Here is a 26,256-nt window from a genome sequence, read left to right as displayed (position 1 = left end):
TTCAGCTTCAGATAAGAAATGACTGAGGAGGTGTTTTTGGTGTAACATATTATAGTCATTTTATGCTACAGTATACACTGTATTCGGTTCTGTTATGTAAAATACAAATTAATCATTATGTGATCTTGCAAGACATTAATTCTGCTTTATTCTAACTTTACTAAATGAGCACCATTGTGAGAAGTGATATTCTTGTATTTGTAATAATAATAATAATAATAAGTGATGAGTAGGACTCAGGGGCGCAACTTTGGTTTTATTAGTGGGGGGGACATATTATTATTATTTTTTTATTTTTTTATTCAGTCGGATAAACATTCCAAAAAGGCTACCCGACCACTCAGTGAATTTGGATCCTAGATACTCAGTGAATTTGGATCCTAGATCTCGTTGGTGTGATGATAAGGTTCATGCGGTGGATCAGTTTGTCTGCATACGCAATAGAGGTGGTAGGCCTTTTCTGTAAGCTAAGCACTCGGACAGCAGGGCGAGTTCAAGTGTGTCATACCTGAGCCCCAAGTCCATAAGAAACTGGTTTGAGAACAGTGGCAGTTCTTATTATGACGGATTTGGCCCGCTCAAAGTGGTCAAGCCTCTGACCCTTGGGCTTCTGCACACACTTACAGTTAGTTGCTACCACCAGAGAAAGACAAGAGGGAAGGGATGGAAGAAACCACAATTTAACTACCTATAAGCTGCTATAGCCTACATATTTACTTAGTTTGTCATTCTATTGTTTTCATGGAATTTTAGTGGTAATTAAATATGATGTATTTAGAATGTATACATTTGAGAATACCAGCTCCATGTGTTCTCCTTTTTTTTGTATGAGGGAGCAATGCTCCCCTGTGCTACTGCAGCACTACATTCCTGCACACCATTGGCCTTTTATCAATTAGATTTGCTCATCTCCTGCGTCCTCTCTCCTGCATTCCTCGCTCACCTCCTTTTGAAAAAGGTCAAATGTAATCGAGGAGAGTCGGCGAGGAGACTGAACCAAGGGGCCAGGGTTCCGGTCTATAAGCTCGGTTTTGACTGCTCCTACAGTTTTGATTTAAAAACTCTTCCGTGGTAGGATACACATGAGTGTCCTCGATGACAGGTGCCTATCGAGGAGGGAGGACACTTCCGTTTGCCTACTAACCAAATGTCACATACTTCGACCACTGGACCACTTATCAGTTTCCAACCTCACCCACAATGAGCCCTATACGGACCTCTCGTGGCGATTAAACATAATGCATGTATGACAAATATTTTGTTTCGTCTCCTAATGTAGGAGTGGTTTACTAGAACGACAACGGTATCTCTGGCCAAGCAAGTAGCATATATTAATGATTGGTACCATGATTCGTCCTATAAAATGTCATTCTAGACTCTCACCGAATAAGAAAACAACGTGGTAGGCAATCCACGCCCACTGCCGTCTCGTTTTTGATTATTTTTTGTAGTGGCTGTAAATCAGTGCATGTATGTTGCCATTATTTTATCAGCCGTGTAAACGTCGGTTCATAGTAACCTATTGCTTTATAATTGGGATGTAAAAAACGATTTCATGTGGATTATGCTTTTGTTCAATGTAGGACTAAATCCGGCAGATCCTGACAATAACCGGTGGCTACATAGCTAGCGGATATAACGTTAACTAAACTAGCCAAGTTAGCTAGCTAGATGCGTTAGCTGGGAGCCAGGGAAGTGCGTCTGTTGAAGAGCTTGCTAGCAAATCGTATTTCCACAAGGATTCAACAGAAGTTTGGAGTTGGAGTCTACTAATACGGAGCTGGCAACATCACTCAAGTTAGCTAGGTAGCTAACTATGATAGCCATTTTAGATGGCAAACTAAACTAAAGATGGTGGATAAATGAAGATGATTCACTCAGGTCTTTTACCATTGAAAAAAATTGTCAGTTCCGGTCTACTTAACTGGGAGTGTCTCCGATAGACACCAATGCACCAGCAGCTGGAGCTGGTCTACTTAGTTCATTGACTTTAATTGAACCAGAAAAAAACAGCGAGTGGGGCTTCCTCTTCTGTCTTTGGCTAAATTATAAACCAATGACTGGGCCTTGCTACGCTAGCTCTGCCTGGAAAGGAGCACTAACTAACTAGCTAGTTTATTTGAATGAATTAATGTCTAAAATAAGCGGTCAGCTAGCAAGTCCTATCAGGTGCGTGAGCCATATCAGGTTCAGCCCTGTTGAAGCAAAACAACGTAGCTAGTTAAATTCAACTCAATTTGAGAGAGAACCTCAGCCATTGAAATGTATAAATATCCAGCGTGGCAATGAAATATTGTGTTGTGTGTGTGTACAATACATTTTAGTCATCTGGCAATGATGCATGAAGCCTTTGAGTCTACAATTTGTCTGTTTTTGCAGCAGGCAGCCAAGTCTGACAAGATGTCAGAGGGAGAAGGGTTGCAGGCTTCGGACCCTGTCCAGGAGGGGAAAGCAGAGTCTGTGGTCTCTGCCTCCACCGAGCAGAGTGTGTCCCCTCCAGTATCAACTGTGACACACCCCCCTGCCACAACGGCGACAGAGGATGAGGAGAGCGAAGACGAGTCTGAGATTCTGGAGGAGAGCCCATGCGGACGCTGGCAGAAACGGAGAGAGGAGGTATGCAATGAACGTGAGCTGGAGACAGGAACATTGCTTACTGTTTGTGTTTTTAGTGTCTTTGCCCCAAAAATATTTTACTTGTTGTTTTACACATCTAACTGTTTTGAATCCGATGGAGATTATTAGTTGAATTCAACACTTTCGTTCTCGATTTAGGTGAACCAGCGCAATGTCCCTGGAATTGACAATGCCTACTTGGCCATGGACACAGAGGAGGGCGTGGAGGTGGTGTGGAATGAGGTCATGTTCTCAGAGAGGAAGAACTTCAAACTGCAGGAGGTGGGTTGGGTTCTCAGCCAGGGCTAAGCTGCAACAGAACCTTGTGCTGTGTGATGTCATAATGATCAGTTAGAAACACATTTGACACATTGACAGCTCACAATGGAAACTTTGCTGTTTGTGATTACATAATGATCCATCATCACAGCTTGACAGCTCACAGTGGAAACAATGCTCTTTGTGATGTCAAAGATTGGTCATCACAGCTCACAGTTTGACAGCTCACAATGGTAGGGCATTATGTGATGTATAGTTACAGGCCATTATGATATCACAATGACAGGGTTAAGGCTACTACCCCTGGACTGCTGGCATCCTCTCAAAACTAGCTACCTGTTGGAAGTTCATTTTGATGTTCACATTGACTTGCAGAATTTGTTGGTCTATGTAGGCAGAGCCGTATTTAGCAAGTGTCTCAATGGAGTAGTGCTGATCTAAGATCAAGTCCCTGGTGTTTGTGTAATTGTATTTATTGTGATCTAAAAGTCAAAACTGATCCTAAACCAGCACTCCTACTCTGAGACACTTGATACGTACAGCCCCAGATCCTAAAAGTAGGAGATCGCGTTCTGTTAGTTTTTCTTCTTTGCACTGCATTCCTGGCTTGATGCTCATCAGCACCATGCAGAGGTAAATCAATATTAGTTTTCTTCTTGCCCTAAGCTCCTTAGGCAAAGTGTTCCGACCCATATCTCACAAATGCAAAGTACACTCTCTGTACAAAGTGTTAATAAAACCGTTCATAGAAACTGACACAAAGGTTGTTGCATAATCCTCTTGCACCTCATTAGGGGCCCTATTTTCAGCTGGTGCTAAGGAGGCACAAGTGTCAATTGCACGTTAGTTTGCAATGTAAAAACTGGCACACTGGCATTTTCCAGCCACAACGCCAGGTTTGGCAATTTACCTTTCTATCATTAGCTTGCTTGCACTAAGGTGAAAGGGGTGGCAATATTTGAGGCGTGTCCTTAAAAACAAGCGCAAAAGTGACTTTCATGCAGCGCAAATGGGACGTTTTAAGACCCACAAAAAGCAGGTCTTACCGGTAACGCAGTTGATAATGGCATGGCTTTTGAGAGCGGAAATGCAGCCTGTCCAGCCATGACGAATAGTTCCCATGGAACGAGAGATGTGCCTTTTGTGCTGGTGGATCTTGTATTTAGAAACATTAAAAAAAGATTGGTTTCCCCCCATTTTGTTTAATTTGATTAAAAACCAAGCATAGCCAACCCTCCCCTTAATCAAAGCTGGTTTAGCAGCATCGCACAGGTGCGTCTTGTTATCCTGGCCGTTAGCCAAGTAACTTTGAAATATTTGAGGTTTTTGCCCTCATGCTTTTTCATTATTCAGTATTCACATACCTGCATACTTCATTTCGCTTCTTCAAGTAGACTATCATCCACATTTTCAAACAGCGCCCCTCTTCCGATTACCAGAGACACGTTCCTCCAAACTATTCAATCCTCCTATAATGCCATATCAAAAGCAGATTTTTTGGAGAATCTGCCTCGCACATAGGCAATGACACATTTGACAGGAGCCTAGTATTTTGTATAGACGTGCGGATGTTATGCGTAAAGACATTTAAGCCTACGTATGCACACAGTGCCATGGAACGAGATAATCGATTTATAATATCATGCTTCTGACTAGGGCTGTTACGGTGATCGTATTACCGCCACACCGGCGGTCACGAGTCATGACGGCAGTCAAATTCCATGTGACTGTTTAGTCAGGGTAATTAGGCTTCTCCAAGCTCTGATGCTGCTGATGGTCATTAGTAGCCTACCAAACTTGCTAACTACCTGGTACTCAGCACTCCATTGTCCCTCTGATCACTTTGACATCTATGCAAATGTTCGAAAATCTAATCAAATACTTAATGAGTGCCCATGAGCTCATGTTGCGCAACATTTCTATAGGCTATGCAATTGTGCCAAAACAGAGTTTTGATGGGCTCTATTAAAAAGAGGAGGATCCCATCAGATTTCTATAGGCTAGGCGTACTATATTTATTTCTCAACTTATCTAATATTAAGCACGTTGCTTCTCTTTACAACAGGAGTATAGGCTACCTGGCTGGCATGAAAATGCCCCATGGGAATAGCATCCTCCATTCGCTATTTAAGTGAATAGATGACATACATTTTTTCCCCCTTGCCCCTGTTTCGATACAGGTGCATGATAATGGTCCATTGTAAATCAAAACAAATTTCACACATTAAGACAAGATTACATCAAGAATTGTCTGATGGGTGACTATTAGCCTATCACTTGTGAATTATATATTATCACTTGTGAATGATACCCAGCTTCTGTGCAGTAAGGCAAGAAACAGTGCATGCCTTGTTTTGCGACTTTTTGAAATCAGTTGCACACCTCATGTAGCCTAGCCCATAGGCCTATATGTTTTGATAAGGTTTGTATCACAACTAAAGTGGCCAAATAACTTCTTAAAATTAAGCACATTAATCCGCTTTACAATGGGTGTAGAGCCTAACTGGCATACATACGCTGCACTTGAGTTTCAAATTTGGGGAAGATAATCTTCACCAAAAAAATACACCTTTTATAATAAAAGCATTACATGCATAATAGCATTTGCGGTCACTTTTGAGAATAGTGTTTTCCACGAATTGATTGCATTTTGGAACATTCACGCTTATAGCCTACTGCCGTCTGCGCATTGCTGTGCTTTTATAATATGAAGACTTAGCTTAAAATGTTGATAAACTAATAGGCTAAGTCTTCTGATCTTTTGCTAGTGGTTGTATTAATTTTGGATCCATCGCATCCCATAATTGTCCCAGACTATGCTTGGAATATTTATTTCTCTCACAGAATAGAATAGGTCAACTTTTATACTATGCGGGATAGTAGATTGACATAGGCTAGTGTTTTTGCTGTTCGTTAGGCCTACTCATCTTGTTGGCTGACAAAAAGTAAATGTGGACAGTTCTTCCAACATCTTCGATATGCGCCTCGGAATTCGATAAGGACGCGTGCAGTTGCGTCCCCGACGTGTCTGTCTTCACTTGTAGCCTATGAGAAGGACCCGATCACGTGACTGGGATTAGCTAATAAGAATTGAGATATCTGAGAGAGCCATGTGAGTGAGAGGTGCTTCGGATCACGCAGTCGGGGAAAGGGAATTATAATTATTATATTCAGCCCAAGGGCACAACAGCCCCCCCCCCCTCCCCCACGGGCAGATCAGGAGCCATCTTGTTCTCTTCCTGTGGCTATGTGTATCAAGTCATAGCGCACAAACAAGTGATAACTTTAGCTCCGTCACTGCCCATATCTCTACACAGCTGTGCCCTTATAATTTTTTTTTAAAAATAGTAAAATACAGGATTAACTGAAAAACTGTGGTCACTCTGAGGCTCTTTGTTTTAACCGTGTGACCGGGTTACTCTGAAGCAACGAGAAACTATACAGGTCTATCTGTTCCTGAAGTTTTATCTCCATCCCATGTCCTTGACATACCCAGACCAGCTGCAGGAAGCTAGAGGGGCCCCTCATGAAAAGCACAGCATTGGTAGTTAAGAAATGTCTCTACTATTGTTAAGCATATTAATTGTTAACTATTAATATTAAACAATTCAGTCAAATACGTGTATTCCCCAACAAACGGTAGGCCTAGGCTATATTTTGCTTATTAAGAACGTGCCTCACAATACGGCAGTTTAGTATTTTAGGAGAAGTGCAATGAGTAAATTGATTCATTTTTATGTTTATTTTACCCTTTTATTTTACCAGGTAAGTTGACTAAGAACACATTCACATTTACAGCAATGACCTGGGGAATAGTTACAGGGGAGAGGAGGGGGGATGAATGAGCCAATTGGAAGAGGGCCAGATAGGGAATTAAGCCAGGACACCGGGTTAACACCCCTAATCTTACGATAAGTGCGATGGGATCTTTAATGACCACAGAGAGTCAGGACATCCGTTTAACGTCCCATCCAAAAGACGGCACCCAACCCAGGGCAATGTTCCCAACCACTGCCCTGGAGACCAGATGAAAGATTGTTTCCTACTGGCCCTCCAACACCACTTCCAGCAGCATCTGGTCTCCCATCCAGGGACTGACCAGGACCAATCTTGCTTAGCTTCAGAGGAAAGCCAGCAGTGGGATGCAGGATGGTATGCTGCTGACTCAAAGACGTGTAGGCTAGGCTTGTTGAAGCAAATTACAACAATATTGACTGCCAACACTCCAAACATAGGCTATTGAGCAAACACTATATCTATATTTTTTACTGTTGCTATTACTCGTTCTGTAGCCTATGCTATTTACTAAACTGTAGTATCAATACACAATGGACCAGGACGAGAATATTCTGTGCCCCAAGCCGAATTGGAGTTGATGACAATGCAAAGACCGTCAATAACCTACAGAAGTTGAGACATGCGGTATTAAGCCATGTAACGTGTTGATTGGCCAGTAAGAGGGAACGCCCTCGTCACACCTACAAATTGTTTATTCATAAAAAACAGCCCTTTTGTGCCAGGGCCAGCTATTGCGCTCATAATTCCGACTATGGAAATACCCAAAATATTTCTGACACACACCTGGACCTATAGCACTCCTGCAAGCTCTTAGATTTACCGTTGCGTTAGGTTTGTTAAAATAGAGCCCTAGGTGTTGGAAACCCTTTTCTGTGGCCTGGTCGTTCATAAGGGCGCACAACAGAAAATAACTACCAGACAGGAAACAAAATGTTGCGTTTCTTATTGGACAACAGGTGGTGGTCCCTCCTTGTTTCGCTCTTCCTCTGTTTGGTGCCGAATGAAAACAACCTTGTTCTTGGCAGTGTTCCACCCTGTGACTGTCTCTAAGCTCTGAGCAGTCTGGTTGGCGCTTGTGTCAGTGTGCTGGCTCAGACAGTGTAGTCTGCCTTCTGTTCTTCATGTTAACATGCTGTGCCGTCGTCTGTTGAACACAGGCTGAGCTTTGAGTAGGATGAGCTCCCTTTTAGTTTTTTTAGTTTTTTCTTCTCCTTTTAAAAAGCGAGAGAAAGCATGACTTGCAGAAATGCTGAGCTAACATGTGCTTAGGAATGGTCAAGGACAAAGCTGGATAATATTTTGAATATGATCCTTACAAAAAGCAGAGAGACAAAGCATGACTTGCAGAGATTCTGTACTAACCTTTGCTTTACCTTTTGCTTGGCAAGGGCCTGATCATATTCTGAGTAGTTGCAGACCTGCCAACCTGCACACATTTTGCGTATCATGCACGCAACTTGAGGTCAAAGTATGCTGGTATGAAAAACGACTGTAACAGGCTTCTAGTTGGCACATTGTGCTTTTTGACTCCACTTTCTGAAGTTGGAGCCGATCCAATCTTTAGCTTTCCGCTCCGGCCCACATAGTACTATCAAAGATGATGGATACATTAAGACCGTTCACTCAGGCCCTTTACCATTGGAAAAAAAAATTGTAAGTTCCTGTCTACTTAAGCGGGTGGCTCTCCCATAGATACCAATGCGAAAGCAGCTGGGTCTGGTCTACTTAGTTAATTGACTTAAATTGAACCAGAAAGAACCAGAAAAAAACTAAGTGGGGTGTCTCGCATCCTCTTCCGTCTATGGCACTATTTTCTTCCCTCGAGCTGGATGGCAGCTCTCTACTTCGTCCGTTGATACCACTGATGTTTAAGGAAAAAGGGGAGGGAAAATGTTTACCAAATACATTTTCCGAAATTGTATGTGTTTGTCCAGCACATTACCACTATATTATTTTGTTGTTAGCTCCTAATCGAGAACACTTTCTTGCCCACACATGCTTTCATCTCCACAACGGTAGTAGACTCAAGTGCATTGACGCGCAAGGAAACATGCAGTAACATGCTGACCACACCGCTCACGTTACGTGTGCGAGCGTTTGCAAAATAAATTCACACATACATGTTATTCAATCATTTCATCCAAACTGCTCGCGTCAACGAGCGTCTGCGTAGCCAGGCGCTAAAATAGAACTTGCTTCTATTTTTGATGCTTGACGCGCTGCAAGTTCCGCTTCTCCCATCTCATTGGTTTTTAGGAGCATATACCCACGTGGGTGATTGAAAGATTAACTGATGTCCACACTCCAGTCCAATTGCTGGTGGTAATGCACCTTAAAGTTGGTTGCCAACCACCATATAAAGTCAGAAGGAGGAGAGATGACTAGAAACTAACTAGGTTTACCCTTTTATCTGTGGATTAATTGTCAGAGTAGAGGACCTTGTGCGTTTCAGGTAAAATAACAACCCAATGTTTATATCCCAGGACAAATTAGCTAGCAACAGCAAGCTAGCTACATTCCCTTGCAGTCAGTCAACTTCAACTTCAAACTATTTGACATGGGAATGTAACCTATAACAGTCTCTGTCATCTAGTGTTAAAAAAATGTTTTGTTTTATTTGATTAAAAACCAAGCATAGCCTCCCCTCCTCAATTAAGGCATTTTTTTTGTCTGCCCAATGCAATCGCAAAGTAGTCAAAGACTGTCGATAAAGGGTTTGGCTCCGGAGACTGCTTGGAAATACATTTTTATTACCAAAGTGTTATTGCATTTCAAGTTTGAGAGGAGTAAAACAGTGAGCTCACGTTCCCTTTTTGTCTATGCATTGTAGGCAGGCCCACATTGTTTTAGCCATGCAGGTCCCGTTTTGGACGTGCGTAAAACCCTCTCCATGATGTAGGCTACATGTCCATGCCCATCATGAAAGGAGAGATGAGAACCTCGGTGAATACCGGTAAACCTTGTAGTTAGTAGTAACCTGTAAAAATGGCTTGTTTTCCGTTTTAAATGTTTAAAATCCAAGCCCTCCCTTAGGCCTACTATACGAAGGCTGGTTCAACAGCAATACGTGTCTTTTTTTTAGCCTGCCAATTTTTTTTATAACATTTTACATGTATTTATTGTTGTATAAAAAAAACAACGGATTGCTTCTTTTTTGTTTCTAACAAGTTTGGTTGTAATATAATTAATGATTCACCTTCCTGGTTTTATGATGACAATGTCCGTGGCGCGCTTGCAATGCAACTTCTGGAGATGTGTGAAATGGTTTTGACTATGTTCATAAAACAGGCCTATTTGGGAGCTGTATAATGGTGGACATTCTCCCTTTCTCTTTATATTGGATCTTTGTCCAGCTACTCTGAAAAGTTTGGATGTGCATAAAACCCTCCAGTCTGCGTTGTTTTAATATATGTCCACGGGGAGAAATTATGGTGCCTGTAAGTGTGACATAGGCTATTTAAAACAAGTTTGATTCAAACATTTTTTTTTTGTATTTAGGCCTTATCAATAATTAATTCAATCTTGCTTATTGACAATGTTTGGCATGTCCATGCTCAGGCATAATGCAATTTACAGTAGGCCTAGCCCCTATATCAGTGTGAATGCTATTGAAGCCATGCAATTACTTAGAACAATGTGTACTGCAAATGGGTTCAAATTAACGTATTTAGCAAAAATAGTTCTGCATTTTATTTAGTTTCTGTAAGCGATTTAACAAACTATAACGGAATTAACATTGGAATTGGAGTTGATTCCAAGGCAATACATAAAAGACCGTAAATACACAACTTGAAGCAACCACATATTTTGCCATGGAGCATGTTCTGATTGGCCAGTGAGTGGCCAAGCCTCGACACATCCACAACTTGTTTATTCATCAAAACCGCTGCCAACGCCAGCAAGTGCACCGATAATTGTGATTGTGAAAATATCCAAAATATTTCTGACACACCCCTGAACCTACAGCTCTACCGCATGCGCTTAGATTTACCATTGCGTTAGCTTTGTTAAAATAGAGCCCTCTAGGTTTCAGGAAATGGCTGTCACAGGTTATATTTTATTTTTTAATCTTCCCACTACCCAACCTTAGGCCTACATCAGCACCACCTTGTCAGAAATTCCTAGGGAGAGCCCTGATTGTACATTTACATGTATTTATAGTTAGCTACTGAAGAGCAGCCGATTACCAAGTACTCATAAGTCTATAGCCTATCGTTCCTACTGAGACAGTCTTCTGCCAACATCCTTATTAGGCGTAAAGAAATTGCATTTGCCTATGATTTGAGCAGTGTGGGTGTCGCACGTGCGCTGCCATGGGGATTGCGGGGACGGGGGTGCTCATAAAAATTGGTCAAGGTTGGCAGGTCTGCAGTTGGAGCTTTGTGTTGTAATGCTGTCCAACATAATATGTGAAAGAACATTCTCGGCATTCCTTTGAAAGTCAGGATTTTCATCAGTTGTCAGACATCTAGGCCCTAGTTATTAAAAATCTCCTGAGCACCAGGTGATCACAAATGTGGCCACAATCAAATAAATGTAGAGCTGGTTAGCCAAAAACACTGAACTAAAATCCCAATGAAAAGAAACACGTAAGCAGATACACATCAGACATTAACCCAGGCTAAGGGGTTTAGTTTGTAATAATGAGCTTAGTTGTTAAACTGCATCTGGTAATGCCTCTCGATTACAAGAGGGATAATGGACATTTGGAGAGAAGTGTTGAACTCATTTACACACATTAGTTGATGATTGAGGTATGATTGACTGCAAATACTGTATATTTATATTTTATTTTTACATTCTTACTCATGTTTGTCCATCAGGAGAAAGTCAAAGCGGTGTTTGACAACTTGATCCAGTTGGAGCACTTGAACATTGTCAAGTTTCACAAGTACTGGGCCGACGTGAAGGAAAATAGGGCCAGGGTAAGAGATCTTCTCAATGCAGTGACATAACTACCTTTTTAATAATAAGAAATAAACTGAATGTATTATACAGGAAATTATTATTTTTACCCTCAGGTCATTTTCATCACAGAATACATGTCTTCGGGAAGCCTGAAGCAGTTTCTGAAAAAGACCAAGAAAAACCACAAGACGATGAATGAAAAAGTACGGGATGGATTGTTAGTCTGTTTTGGTATTGATATTAAAGGAGCAATCAGCGATTACTACATACATTTTTGGACTTTTAAAATTAATGATAAATACTCATTGATTCTTTAAGAATATAACTTAAAAATGCCTAATGATCTTAGTTCAACTGTCGTACCCCATCAGAATCCCAAATATAATCTTGTTTTACAACAGCCCCGTCCCTCAGCTGTTTACCGAAACAGTGGCGGTGTGTTGGCTTTGTTTGAACTACAGATTGCCCCTTTCAAGAACTGATTAAAAAATATTAATAATAATAATTACAATATAACCAGGACAGGCTGAAACCAAACCCACCCAAATGAAGCTATAAACAGAAGGTATGTCATCTGTATGTACTGCCTTAGTTTCCTATGGTTCAGCTAAAAATACCCCTTTTCTGTTGGCTGCAGTGGAAGGAGGGGATTAATTGCAGCCTAATCTGGTCATTTAGAGCAGGTTTTCACCAAACACGGTCCTGCCCCACCCCCTAGGTGCACGTTTTGTTTTTTACCCTAGCACTACACAGCTGAGTCAAATAATCTAAGCTTGATGATGAGTTGGTTATTTGAATCAGCTGTGTAGTGCTAGGGCAAAAAAACAAAATGTGAACCCAGGAGGGGCCCCAGGACCGGGTTTGGGAAACGCTGATTTCGAGTATTAACACTTCCAAGAACTGCATGCATATGTTAATCACATTTCAAGTAGATTTGAATGTCAGAAATTGTAGTCCAAAGCTTTATTAATCTCTGTGCTGTCTGTTGTCCTTCACGTTTCTATCAGGCCTGGAAGCGCTGGTGTACACAGATACTGTCTGCTCTCAGGTCAGTCACACACACACATTGCACATATCCGGCAGATTACTTTTATTGGATTTATTTTTCCAGACTGAGGCACCTGGAGCCAGTTCTGTTCTCTAAAAACTCACACTTCTCACACGTCTATACACTCACACTTCTCTTGAAGTGTCCTGTAACCTTTCTCTCCTCTCCCCAGTTACCTGCACTCCTGTGACCCTCCCATCATCCACGGCAACCTGACCTGTGATACCATCTTCATCCAGCACAATGGCCTCATCAAGATTGGCTCAGGTGGGCCTCCGATCCATCAATCACACTAAATGTCAACCTTCTCAGAAAATGGCACCTGAAGGGACTTTCTTGTCTCTTCAAGACCGTGGTCAGTAGGGAGAAAACATTTTGAAACCGAGTAAAATGGGGAAGTATTGGCTGAACACAGATTTTTCATTATCCATTACAAAATGTTTTGTGACGATGGGCCCTACTGAACAGACGCCAGGCCTGTCCCAAGCTGAAAGTTCCCCATTCCCTTTGGGATAATTTGTCACTTGTCTATTTATGGTTGCAAAGCTACCAGTAAATTACCATAATTTTGGTAATTAACAGGTAATCTATGGCAATTTTAACTAAAACAATTAATATATACAGTGAGGGGGAAAAAGTATTTGATCCCCTGCTGATTTTGTACGTTTGCCCACTGACAAAGACATGATCAGTCTATAATTTTAATGGTAGGTTTATTTGAACAGTGAGAGACAGAATAACAACAAAAAAATCCAGAAAAACGCATGTCAAAAATGTTATAAATTGATTTGCATTTTAATGAGGGAAATAAGTATTTGACCCCTCTGCAAAACATGACTTAGTACTTGGTGGCAAAACCCTTGTTGGCAATCACAGAGGTCAGACGTTTCTTGTAGTTGGCCACCAGGTTTGCACACATCTCAGGAGGGATTTTGTCCCACTCCTCTTTGCAGATCTTCTCCAAGTCATTAAGGTTTCGAGGCTGACGTTTGGCAACTCGAACCTTCAGCTCCCTCCACAGATTTTCTATGGGATTAAGGTCTGGAGACTGGCTAGGCCATTCCAGGACCTTAATGTGCTTCTTCTTGAGCCACTCCTTTGTTGCTTTGGGCGTGTGTTTTGGGTCATTGCCATGCTGGAATACCCATCCACAACCCATTTTCAATGCCCTGGCTGAGGGAAGGAGGTTCTCACCCAAGATTTGACGGTACATGGCCCCGTCCATCGTCCCTTTGATGCGGTGAAGTTGTCCTGTCCCCTTAGCAGAAAAACACCCCCAAAGCATAATGTTTCCACCTCCATGTTTGACAGTGGGGATGGTGTTCTTGGGGTCATAGGCAGCATTCCTCCTCCTCCAAACACGGCGGGTTGAGTTGATGCCAAAGAGCTCGATTTTGGTCTCATCTGACCACAACACTTTCACCCAGTTCTCCTCTGAATCATTCAGATGTTCATTGGTATACTTCAGACGGCCCTGTATATGTGCTTTCTTGAGCAGAGGACCTTGCGGGCGCTCCAGGATTTCAGTCCTTCACGGTGTAGTGTGTTACCAATTGTTTTCTTGGTGACTATGGTCCCAGCTGCCTTGAGATCATTGACAAGATCCTCCCGTGTAGTTCTGGGCTGATTCCTCACAGTTCTCATGATCATTGCAAATCCACGAGGTGAGATCTTGCATGGAGCCCCAGGCCGAGGGAGATTGACAGTTATTTTGTGTTTCTTCCATTTGAGAATAATCGCATCAACTGTTGTCACCTTCTCACCAAGCTGCTTGGCGATGGTCTTATAGCCCATTCCAGCCTTGTGTAGTTCTACAATCTTGTCCCTGACATCATTGGAGAGCTCTTTGGTCTTGGCCATGGTGGAGAGTTTGGAATCTGATTGATTGCTTACTTCTGTGGACAGGTGTCTTATACAGGTAACAAGCTGAGATTAGGAGCACTCCCTTTAAGAGTGTGCTCCTAATCTCATCTCGTTACCTGTATAAAAGACACCTGGGAGCCAGAAATCTTTCTGATTGAGAGGGGGTCAATTACTTATTTCCCTATTTAAAATGGAAATCAATTTAACATTTTTTACATGTGTTTTTCTGGATTTTGTTGTTGTTATTCTGTCTCTCACTGTTCAAATAAACCTACCATTAAAATTATAGACTGATCATTTCTTTGTCAGTGGGCAAACGTACAAAATCAGCAGGGGATCAAATACTTTTTTCCCTCACTGTATGTGTTATTTCGTAGTTTTGATGTCTTCACTATTATTCTACAATGTCGAAAATAAAGAAAAAACCCTTGAATGAGTAGATGGGTCCAAACTTTTGACTGGTAGTGTATATTCATATATAGTATAATTGTTTTATATTGGTGTCCATGAGTTTCTAGTGGATAGACCATATGGATCAAGAGAAAATAACAACATTTACTGAAAAAAGCATCTAATCAACAATGGCTCTGCAACTCTTCCAACTATTGACTTTTTTCACAACTGCCACCAGTTTGGCGCCAAAACATTTACAACGAAGATATATTGACATAGTAATAGGGCTGGCACAATGACGGATAACTGTGGGACTGACGGTTATAGGTGAAGACCATCATGAAAATACAATTACCGTCATAACTGTTTAAACATTTTTACAAAAAGACTGGACGGCCAGGTTGAGTGTGGTTGAGTCCGTTTCTGCGGTAACATGAACTCTTAACAACGTGATGAAATTGTGTTGCTCCTTGCTGAAACAAGCAAACTGTTGTAGCGAACGAACACACATATAAAGGCGCAAGCAAAGTGCAGCAGCACACCGAAATTAGAATCTTTGGCGGCACATGTAGTCCGAAGCAGAGGAGAGGAAAAATTTTTGTCTATTCGAATGGTTATTACAGAGACCGCCATCATTTTGCTGGCCAATTAATGTCATCCAAAATAATTTTACTGTCACAGCCCTACATAGTAAAATAAATAAATACATGTGTAAAAACAATATAAGTTTTTTTTTTTTCATGCTGAAACCCTCATAATAAACACCAAGGGTATTCAGTAAGTTGATGGTTTATATTTAGGATAATGTTTTACAGCTTTGTCACTCGATAAAATAAAATGTAATCCTCTTATTTGATTATTTTATATATTTTACATGTGATAATGCCACACAGAGAGCCAGGGATAATTAGACACCTGTGATAATTTGAAGTACCTAAAAAAAAAGCCACTAGAAAAGTTTCCAGTAATATACCCTCCCTTTTGTAACCCTATGTCTATTACAGTGGCCCCAGACACCATCAACAACCACGTCAAGACCTGTCGGGAGGAGCAGAAGAGCCTGCACTTCTTTGCTCCCGAGTATGGAGGTATGTAACCTTTTGACCTTTTTGTCTCTTTTGAGAAACCATGTAATGGAGGTGTTTTTTTTTGTCTGTAGAAATGTCACTAGCGTTGATTGACATGGGTATTTTTCTTCTCACAGCTGTTGTAGACGTCACCACTGCCGTGGATATTTATTCCTTTGGAATGTGCGCCTTAGAGGTGAGTGAAGAGTGTTTGAGGTTGACTAAATGATCAAGTTCTGAAGTGTGACTGTAGTGGAAGTGGATGACCGTAGCCTTGCTCCATGGCAACTTGATGAAGTTTGGAGTCCAACAGTCTTTCTTCTGGTCCTGTTTCTAATCTTCTATTCCCCACACCTCCTCATATCCTTAGATGGCTGTCCTGGAGATCCAGAGTAACGGCGAGTCATCGTACGTGTCCCAAGAAGCCATCAACAGTGCCATTCAGTCCCTGGAGGACCCGCTGCAGAGGGTGAGTCAAGGTCCTGGCCTAGCAGCACACACCCAACTGTTTTGTTTGTGTTGGTGATTCCTTAGACACTACATTATACACACTGCAACCAAGGGATGAGTTGCATTGAAATACAGAATTGGGGGGTTGTCCTGAAGGGTATTAGCCAATCCCAGTCCAGCCGTAACATAACTATAGTCTATATCCCTCAAACTCAACTCTGGACCTCGAAGCCAGTTCCCCTGCATTTTATCATTGTTCCCCTCTAATCAGGGACTGATTTTAGATCTGGGACACCAGGTGTGTGCAATTAATTATCAGGTACAACAGAAAACCAGCAGGCTCTGGACCTCGTGGGGTAAGAGTTGAGTACCTGTTATGAGTTTCTCGGGTATCAAGTAATTCATGATGCAAGAAGATATTTGACACTTAGAGTTCATACAAATATTTAATATATTCGGTACCGGGTTCGTCTAACAAAAGGCACATGCTTCGCTTCTTGCCATTCAAACTACCAGACAAAGAAAACCTCTCAGTTTATATACGTCATGTTACACGTTTCTTCAACAATATCTGGTAACCATCAGTGGGCACTCCCTCCTTTGATGTTATTACCTTGTACCCCAAGTCAGTATATCATATCCATCAATCGTTCTAAGATAAACCTCAGTAAACTCCCTCGACATACTGGAATCATTGGCCTCCAGATTGTGTGGCACCAATAATCACTTATCTCATAAATGTAACCTTGTTCCCACAACACTGTGAAAAGTCATCATAACAGTACCCCTGTTCTGTATAGTCCATAGTGTATCTTAAAGGGATAGTTCACTCCTAAATTCAACTCCCTCAAATGTCACTTGAAAATCTGAGCTCTGAAAACATTTTGACAAAGTTGGACTTAGGAGAGAACTATCCCTTTAAGATAACTATAGTTTATGGCTGGACTAGCCTATGGACTGGGATTGGGTTATACCGTTCAGAACAAACCACCAATTCAGTTTTTGGTGTGAACTGCTTTTCTAACACCTGTATGTCTTTCTTTTTGCTTGTGGCATGAGTTCATCCAGGAGTGAACAGTCTCTTTAAAGAGATTCTCTCGTACTACGTCACGTGCAGATATGTGCACCATGTCATTGCTCTCTCTCTCTCGCGCTCTGTGTGTACATCTTGCTAGCTGTCACTCAAATGACAAGGGGCTGCAGCTCATTGGCTAGAAGTCGAATTGCTAGGGGGCTGGCCCACGTGGGGGAAAATGTAGGGAAATTGGTGCAGCACAGCTTCCAGAAAAACTTTTGCTTTCAAACTAGGGATTTGGTGGCTAATTGAGGTAAGACAGTAATTCTGCTCATAGATTATGAATGTATGAACTACAGTCATGGTCAAAAGTTTTGAGAATAACACATATTAATTTTCACAAAGTCTGCTGCCTCAGTTTTGATGATGGCAATTTGCATATACTCCAGAATGTCATGAAGACTGATATCCTGATATTCTGCAAAAGGTACAGGGATTGGACTGCTGAGGACTGGGGTAAAGTCATTTTCTCTGATGAATCCCCTTTCCGATTGTTTGGGTCATCCGGAAAACACCTTGTCCGGAGAAGAGAAGGTGAGCGCTACCATCAGTCCTTTGTCATGCCAACAGTAAAGCATCCTGAGACCATTCATGTGTGGGGTTGCTTCTCATCCAAGGGAGTGGGCTCACTCACAATTTTGCCTAAGAACACAGCCATGAATAAAGAATGGTACCAACACATCCTCCGAGAGCAACTTCTCCCAACCATCCAAGAACAGTTTGGTGACGAACAATGCGTTTTCCAGCATGATGGAGCATCTTGCCATAAGGCAAAAGTGATAACTAAGTGGCTCGGGGAACAAAATATCGACATTTTGGGTCCAAGGCCAGGAAACTCCCCAGACCTTAATCCCATTGAGAACTTGTGGTCGATCCTCAAGAGACGGGTGGACAAACAAAAACCCACAAATTCTGACAAACTCCAAGCATTGATTATGCAAGAATGGGCTGCCATCAGTCAGGATGTGGCCCAGATGTTAATTGACAGCATGCCAGGGCAGATTGCAGAGGTCTTGAAAAAGAAAGGTCAACACTGCAAATATTGACTCTTTGCATAAACTTAATGTATCTCATATCTCATAACACTGAAGCAGCAAACTTTGTGAAGACCAATACTTGTGCCTTTCTCAAAACTTTTGACCACGACTGTACACATTGACACATCCAGCCCAAAGCGGGAGGTTGAAAAAATACTTAGTAGTCGCCAAAGTTCCGGAGCATGTCTTTAATACGTGTTGTCCAGGAGTGAACCGTCTCTTTAATACTGGTGATGTTTGCCTGTGGCAGGAGTTCATCCAGAAGTGTCTGGAGCAGGACCCCAATAAGCGCCCCACGGCCAAAGAGCTGCTGTTCCACCAGGCCCTGTTCGAGGTGCCCTTGCTGAAGCTGCTGTCAGCACACTGCATCGTAAGCCACCAGTGTGAGTAACAAGACACACACACACACAAATTGACACTGACGCAAAAAACTAATGTGTGTGTTCTCTCATTGGGCTATCCCTGGGAAGGTATCAATTGCATACTCCTCGTGTCTTCTCGTCTCCTTCTCAAAATCCATTGGATGACAAAGCCAGAGGTCTCTCCCCTCTGACCTTCTCCTCCAATGGGTTTTGAGAAGGAGAGAGGACGTGAGGAGTATGCAATTGAGATTCTCCCCGTCTGTCATGTAGACATGATTCCAGAAAATGCTCTCGAGGAGATGACGAAGAACATGGACCCCAACCTGGTGATTGTGGAGTGCAAGGACGGCGTTCAGATGAAGTGAGTCGTAGATCCAACTCTCTATTCGATCTCTTGGAATCAAAAAATGATTAAAATGATCCTGTTAAAATCCTCGATGACGTTCTGATTGTATAGCCATCTCCACTAGCACATAACTGAGAAGGGAAGCAACTCATGCTCCCCAACTGCTGTTTAGTCTCTTGTTGAGACACTTAATGTTGAAGTGTGTGAACAATCTGTTGATGTCCACAGGCTTTCCCAGTTCCCTGCTCTTGAGCTGGACAAGTTCCTGGAAGATGTGAGGTAAGGGTATGTGTATGTGGGTGTGTGTAAGCGTGAGTGCACACCAGGGTTTCCGTTAGCCCACTTGTCAAACTCATTCCATGCAGGGCCGAGTTTCTGCAGGTTTTTGCTCCTCCCTTCACCTGGTTTCCCAAACTCTGTCCTCGGGACCCCAAGGGGTGCTCATTTTGGTTTTTGTCCTAACACTACACAGCTGAATCAAATGATCAAAGCTTGATGATTAGTTAATTATTTGAATCAGCTGTGTAGTACAAGGGCAAAAACCAAAAGGTGCATCCCTTGGGGTCCCGAGGACTGCGTTTGGAAAACCCTGTCTTAATTGAAAGCAGCAGACAGTAGGCCCTCCATGGAATGAGTTTGACACCCCTGCATTAGGGGGTGTCAGCTGGCTTTTGGCGCAAAAAACCCCCACTGATAAATAAAATTGCCAGGAGAAGAGAAAAAATCACATTGTGGAATAATGCATTTTTGCCTATTCGTTGATTGAAATACCAGTGGAAACAGCACGAGAGCTGCTGATACAGCTCAAACAACTCTGTGTTGCTGCTGTAGTGAAACGTGCTTTAATAAGCCCAATCATTGCACAACAATTCTAAAGGCAATCGTGTGTAAATAAAAAAATAAAGAACAATGGCCACGATTTTAAAAGAGCTACTATTTTTATTTCTCAATTGGTAATTGAAGCGCGCATCCCATTCGCCATTCAAGTGCGTAGGCAACTAGGCAGACTTCAGCACGTCACACACCACTTTGCAATGAGTTGGAGGCAATATGCATTTTGAAAATAGATATATACTTAATTGTTTGAAACCTGAACATTTGACTACATATTGAGACATATCTTACTTGCTTCAAAGTAGCGTAGCCAAAATCCAACCAAACATGCAGGCCGTTATTTTATAAAGACTTCCTTCCATATGCCATTGAAACCAGTAGCCTTTTCTCTCATGTTCTATTGGTTTTCAAATCAACTTTCTTTCATTGTCCAGTAGCCAAAGGCACAGTCCTAGTCATATTAGCAACCCATGCTAGTTGTTGCATATTTAGATCTCTCACATGAAACCGTTCGTAATGGTGTTTTCCCACTAATTGCCTTATGGAACGAACATTCGCACGTACCCTACTGCCTTGTGTGCGTTGCTGTGCTGATAATGTGTAGAAATAATAGTTTATCAACATATTATGCTAAACATTATGATCTGTTGCATGAGCTTCATTGCTTTTAAAGTTTTTTGGATGTAGCCTAGGCCTACTTGGTTGCCAAATTCTCTAAAATGACGTTGGAGGCAGCTTATGGTAGCGAAATGAACATTAAATTCTCTGGCAACAGCTCTGGTGGACATTCCTGCAGTCATCATGCCAATAGCACGCTCCCTCAACTTGAGACATCTGTGGCATTGTTGGGTGACAAAACTGCACATTTTAGTGGCCTTTTATTGTCCCCAGCACAAGGTGCACCTGTGTAATGATCATTCTGTTTAATCAGCTTCCTGTCAGGTGGATGGATTATCTTGGCAAAGGAGAAATGCTCACTAACAGGGATGTAAACAAATGTGTGCACAGAATTTGAGCAAAACATTTTTTTTGTGCGTATGGAAAATGTCTGGGATCTTTTATTTCAGCTCATGAAACATGGGACCAACACTTTATATGTTGTGATTTTGCTGTTCAGTACTCGGTTGGCTGAGGAAAAGTACATGTGGGCAGTTATTCTAGCATAGGTGGAAAGTGGGTTTTTCTAGTTTGGGGAAGCTAATCTTCACCATAGAAATGCACCTTTATAATAAAGCAGTCCCTGCATCCTCGCATTTGCAGACTTACGTAAGAAAGGCATCTATTCCTAAGATGATGAATAGATTGGATAGTCATAATTTAGGCTAATAATATAACTGAATCACTGTTTGCAAAAAAGACTGTTCAGTGCAGCGCTTACTCGATTAGTCTTTGCACAGGAAAATGTTGGCCTTTTATAAACACATTTCATGCAATTCTACTGCACTTTATATGACTGGAGATATTAGCAGAATCTTTTTAATGCGACAAAAATTACAGGGTAGCTAGCCTACTCTGCCGACACTGACGAACAGATCAATAAAAATGACGACATCTGGTCCATATATTAGGCCTACGATGTCCATCTAACCTGTCCAAAACAAAACAAAAGTGGCACTGACCCAATGATAAAGACAGTGAATATGCACACTCACCGGGGATATGACCGACGTTCTCCACTGGTGCCAATAAGATAGGCTAGTTTTCGCTCTTAAGTTGAGAATTTTGATAACTAAAAGACAGATTGGAGTCTCTTCATTGTCTTCTCTTTACAGCAATAGCCATAGCTGGGTCTCTCTGGTTTTTACTGACAGTCACAACTCAACAATCATCTATTTGGAATTTGCTGCGCGCTCTGCCCAAATTGCGGGCCCGTCTGACTATAGGCTATGTGATTTAAAACAATCCACAGCTTTATTTATTTTTTAAGCTAATGATCCTCTGTGGCCAAATCATGCTTTCTGGAGTAATTTCTTTATAATTTCATTTCTGTGTAGATAGGACTAAGCTAATTAGGCTATTTAATTAAATTTACTTTAGGGAAAGCTTAGTTTCCCCTAACCGTATGGATGCGCCGCCTATGTAGTCTAACATCTTCAAATTGCTCATTGAAATTCGGGTCAGAATGACGCACACCATTGCATCCGAGTTGCATGTTCTGTTAAGATGTATGACCATAAACTAAATGTGATTTCTGTCATTCTGAGAACCGTGGGTGGACGCCCTAATCAGGTTACGCAACCATATGTCTTATACATCCTGTAAATTTTAAAATGCTACCGGTCAAATGTCCGGTGCCACATTTTCCTAAAGGAAACCCTGGTGCGCACGTAAGCATGCATGCCAGTCAGTGCTCATTTGTGTGGGTGTATCTGTAGAGGTTGTGTGTGTATGTGTGTATGTGTGTATGTGTGTGTGTGTGTGTGTGTGTGTGTGTGTGTGTGTGTGTGTGTGTGTGTATGTGTGAGAAGTCTAACTCAGCCCCCCTCTCTGATGTGTCAGGAATGGTATCTACCCTCTGACAGCGTTTGGGGTGCCCGGCCCCAAGCAGCCCGAGCAGGAAGCAGTGAAGTCCCCCATAGTACCCCCCTCAGTCAAAACCCCCACCCCTGAGCCTGCAGAGCTGGAGACCAGGAAGGTAAGACCTAAAGGAGGATGGGAGGGAGGAGTACAGGGATGGATTTTAAGGCACACTGGACAGGGAAAATAGGGATGGATGGAGGAATTGAGGACATGGCTTGACATTTTTTAGCCACTTGTAGGACACTTATTTTACCTGTCCGAAAGCTCGTCACTTGCTGGCCCATATTGACTCCAATGCTGGACGTCCTCTGGGCGGTGGACCATTTTTGATACACACGGGAAACTGTTGAGTGTGAAAAACCCAGCAGCGTTGCAGTTCTTGACACAAACAGGTGCTACTATAACGTGTTCAAAGGCACTTAAATATTTTCTTGCCCATTCACCCTCTGAATGGCACACATACACAATCCATGTCTCAAGGCTTAAATATCCTTCTTTAACCTGTCTCCTCCCCTTCATCAACACTAATGAATTGAAGTGGATTTAACAAGTGACATCAATAAGGGATCATAGCTTTCACCTGGTCAGTCTATGTCATGGAAAGAGCGTGGAAATGTTTTGTATACTCAGTGTATGTTGTCTACTGTTTGAGTTTGCTAGCTTTGGACAACACATCTCTAATTTCTGCCCAGGTCCTACAGATGCAGTGCAACATTGAGCCTGTTGACGAGGGGGCCAAACATCACGTAAGTCTTATGTCTCATTTTCGCAGTGTGGGCTACTACCTTATATTATAGCCAACCATAAAATCTGATTTGTTTGGAAAAATGACTCTGCTCTCAATGGCCCTTATTCACAAAGCGTCTCTGAGTAGGAGTGTGATCTTATTAATTATTAGGCTAAACTGATCCTAGACCAGCCCTCCTACTCTTGAGACACTTTGTGAATACGACCAGGGGTAAGACATGAGGCCTGTCTTTGTTCGGTTAAGAGCTCTATTTTCTGACAAACATCCCAAACCTCTTTTAAAAATTCATATTCTTTTGCTTCTTTTTCCAGCTTACACTATTGCTGAAACTTGAGGATAAGTTGAATAGGCACTTAAGTTGCGATTTGTTACCAAGTAAGTATCCACACATGCGCTTAGTCCATGCTAAAGTTGATTTGGTGGTATACAGAGCTATATTTTGCATGCTGTATTTATATAAACGTAGAGAGGGATGTTGTACTTTTCTAAAGGTCTTTTCTCATTTTATTAAATGGGTAGAAGGAGAATGACAATGGGGAAAGATAGAGGTTGTTTAGAAAGTAGGCTGGATTCAAACCTATGCCGACACTAGATATGTGTACCTGAGGCATTACCACTAGACCAGCCAGGTCACAGGGATGTTCGACTTTCTGTATGCTTTTGACTGACCTGTGGTGTGTACAGATGAGAACGTGCAGGAGCTGGCCGTGGAGCTCGTTCAGCTGGGATTCGTCAGCGAGGTAAGGCAAGGGGTCACGACCCCTGTGACCTCACAGCACACCTGCAGCCCCAGGCTGAAGAGGGCAAAGTTATTTTTTGTTGACTGCTACCATAAGTTTGACCAGTTCACATGCACAATGACTAGTTGGGATGTGCTTTGTAGTGGATAGCAGTCGAGGATGAGGCATTCTGACGATTTGCTAATTGCTTGCCTTTTCAAATGGGGTCCTGAATTCTCTTTTCTCTCGTCCAGGGTGACCAGCCACGACTCGCTTCGGTTCTGGAAGAGGCCTTCTCCACGTTCTACAACCGGAACGGCTTCCTGAATCCGGTAACCGTCTCCTCATAACAGAGGAGCCTCATCCCCCTCTCCTCTCCCCTCGCCTCCCTCATCCCTCCCTCGTCCTATCCGACAGGACTTCACTGACGCTCACCCCAAAGGATTGTGGGAAAGCTTTGCCTGCTCCCCCCCAAAAAACAACTTCCCACAGCCTCTCTTCACACCTTATGGTGGAAATAGCTGCCACTAGGTGGTTTTGTCTTTTTGTACTTATACTTATCTGCTTCTCTGTTTTAAAAGAAGAAAAAAACAACTTGGTTGTCACTTAAGTAAGTATTACGAACTGTATTTTGAAAGTTAACGCAAAACTGTACGTTTTCAGTCGGTATGCCATCAAAAATATCTTCTGTCTCGCTTACTCCGGTCTACATATACTGTACATGGTGCTGTATGTAGGACGAATGTGGCCTCTTCCTCCGGTATTGATTGGACATGGCTCTTTAATGCATCAGAAGATGCGAGTGTCAAGCGTTTTTTCCCCCTTACGCTTTCTTTTGTATTATCAGAATATGTAACTGTGGCTGTAGTTATGACACATTTACCCAATCGACCTGTGCTCAGGTGGTGAGAGGGAGAGACGATTGCAGTCTGAATGTTGTGACTATAATACGAGTTTTATTTATCAGTACGGTCTATCATGAGTGTGTATTTCACTTTCAGCACGAAGCGGTTTGGTTCTTTTTAGTGAATGTTTAGTTGATTCGAATCTTCATAAGCTGTTGCATACCCAGCAGCTAGTATTCCTTGGGTCCACATACACATTTTGTTGCTTTATCACTTCCAATCATTCTAAGAAAGTGAACTTTGTCACTCGACTGTCGTCTGTTTCTTGCTGTAATGTTTTATTTAGCAAATGGTGGGAAGTAGTGGTACATTTTCATCATGTTTTGTTGCCATTTCACACACAATGAAACAGTATCCGTGTAAGGACCTCTGGTTTACACTTTAAGACTATTGGCTTATCAAACAAAAACCTCAATAGTCTACATTCCTTAACAAATGTATTGACTCATAACGTGTAGTGAATACATGCATGCACTCTGTATACCTTCAACTAAACTGGCTGCAAAAGTGAAATTATATCACTCCCTAATTGCATTCCTATCACATCACCCCATTATACAGAAACTAAAACGACAAAGATGGTGTGGCGGAAGGCTAGTATGTTATCTTATTGTCATAACATATATCAGTGTCGGAGTTACGGGACTTTGTCTCATTGATGCTCTACTCTGCTGAAAGCACACATTCTGCTTGAAATCATAGCTGCCACAGAATAGGCTTAGAAGTCACCAAACGCGTATCTGTCCAGAAAGCTAACTTGCTGCTAGTTTACACTACTGTATTGTTTTTGTTGTTTTAACTAAACTTTTCAATGCTGTAGCTACTACGGCTTCTGTATGATTTAGACCAGCAACGGACAGATTTGCGTGTGTTAGGGGAGGGGTGTGGGTCTGGTAAGCGGTCGTAGAATGTTCCAGTAAGTGGTGGGTTGCAGGAATCAGTCTATCATCAATGTGTCTGTATTCCTTTACAGGAATAAGGTTGTCTGATACATGGGTTGGTATCCATCTTGTATAGTGTACGTCATGCTGGACATAATGCTGTATCCACTTCTGCAAAACCTTTCTCCTCTTTTTTAATTCCCCTTCCTGAAATAAACATGACACCTAGCACTTCAATACCTCTGCTTGCTTGTCTCCCTTCTGGTTTCTGTTTACTTAGATTCTGTGTATTTCTGTAGTGTTTCCTTTGAATTTCTCTGCTAAAAAGAATATATAGAAGTATGACTTGCGAACAGGCTTAGGGTCAATTCCAACTAAATTCAGTCAGTTCAGGAAGTAAACTGAAA

At 42.0% G+C, this 26,256-nt stretch overlaps 1 protein-coding gene across 3 annotated transcripts; it reads left to right on the top strand.

Annotated features, from left to right (window-relative positions):
• Window positions 1-1,401: 1,401 nt before the first annotated feature.
• LOC311107111 (nuclear receptor-binding protein-like) lies at window positions 1,402-26,086 on the top strand. Of its 3 annotated transcripts, XM_084149590.1 has the most exons (18): window positions 1,402-1,806; window positions 2,380-2,616; window positions 2,776-2,898; window positions 11,517-11,618; window positions 11,715-11,804; window positions 12,609-12,649; window positions 12,822-12,916; window positions 15,910-15,993; window positions 16,110-16,168; window positions 16,343-16,441; window positions 18,785-18,917; window positions 19,167-19,257; window positions 19,471-19,521; window positions 22,576-22,711; window positions 23,289-23,342; window positions 23,656-23,719; window positions 24,029-24,084; window positions 24,318-26,086. In XM_084149590.1, exons 2-18 carry the CDS (start codon window positions 2,401-2,403, stop codon window positions 24,411-24,413), a joined length of 1,590 nt encoding a protein of 529 aa, XP_084005716.1. In that variant the 5' UTR covers window positions 1,402-1,806; window positions 2,380-2,400; the 3' UTR covers window positions 24,414-26,086. The 3 variants fall into 3 exon arrangements, with proteins under 3 accessions (XP_084005716.1, XP_084005714.1, XP_084005715.1); XM_084149588.1 differs by lacking the exons at window positions 24,029-24,084; window positions 24,318-26,086 and having other exon boundaries at window positions 1,450-1,806; window positions 23,656-23,964; XM_084149589.1 differs by lacking the exons at window positions 24,029-24,084; window positions 24,318-26,086 and having other exon boundaries at window positions 1,726-1,806; window positions 2,383-2,616; window positions 23,656-23,964.
• Window positions 26,087-26,256: the final 170 nt, after the last annotated feature.

Source organism: Coregonus lavaretus (assembly GCF_964263955.1).
Source record: "Coregonus lavaretus genome assembly, chromosome: 31".
Lineage (NCBI taxonomy): Eukaryota > Metazoa > Chordata > Actinopteri > Salmoniformes > Salmonidae > Coregonus > Coregonus lavaretus.
This window is presented reverse-complemented; position numbering and strand designations above follow the sequence as displayed.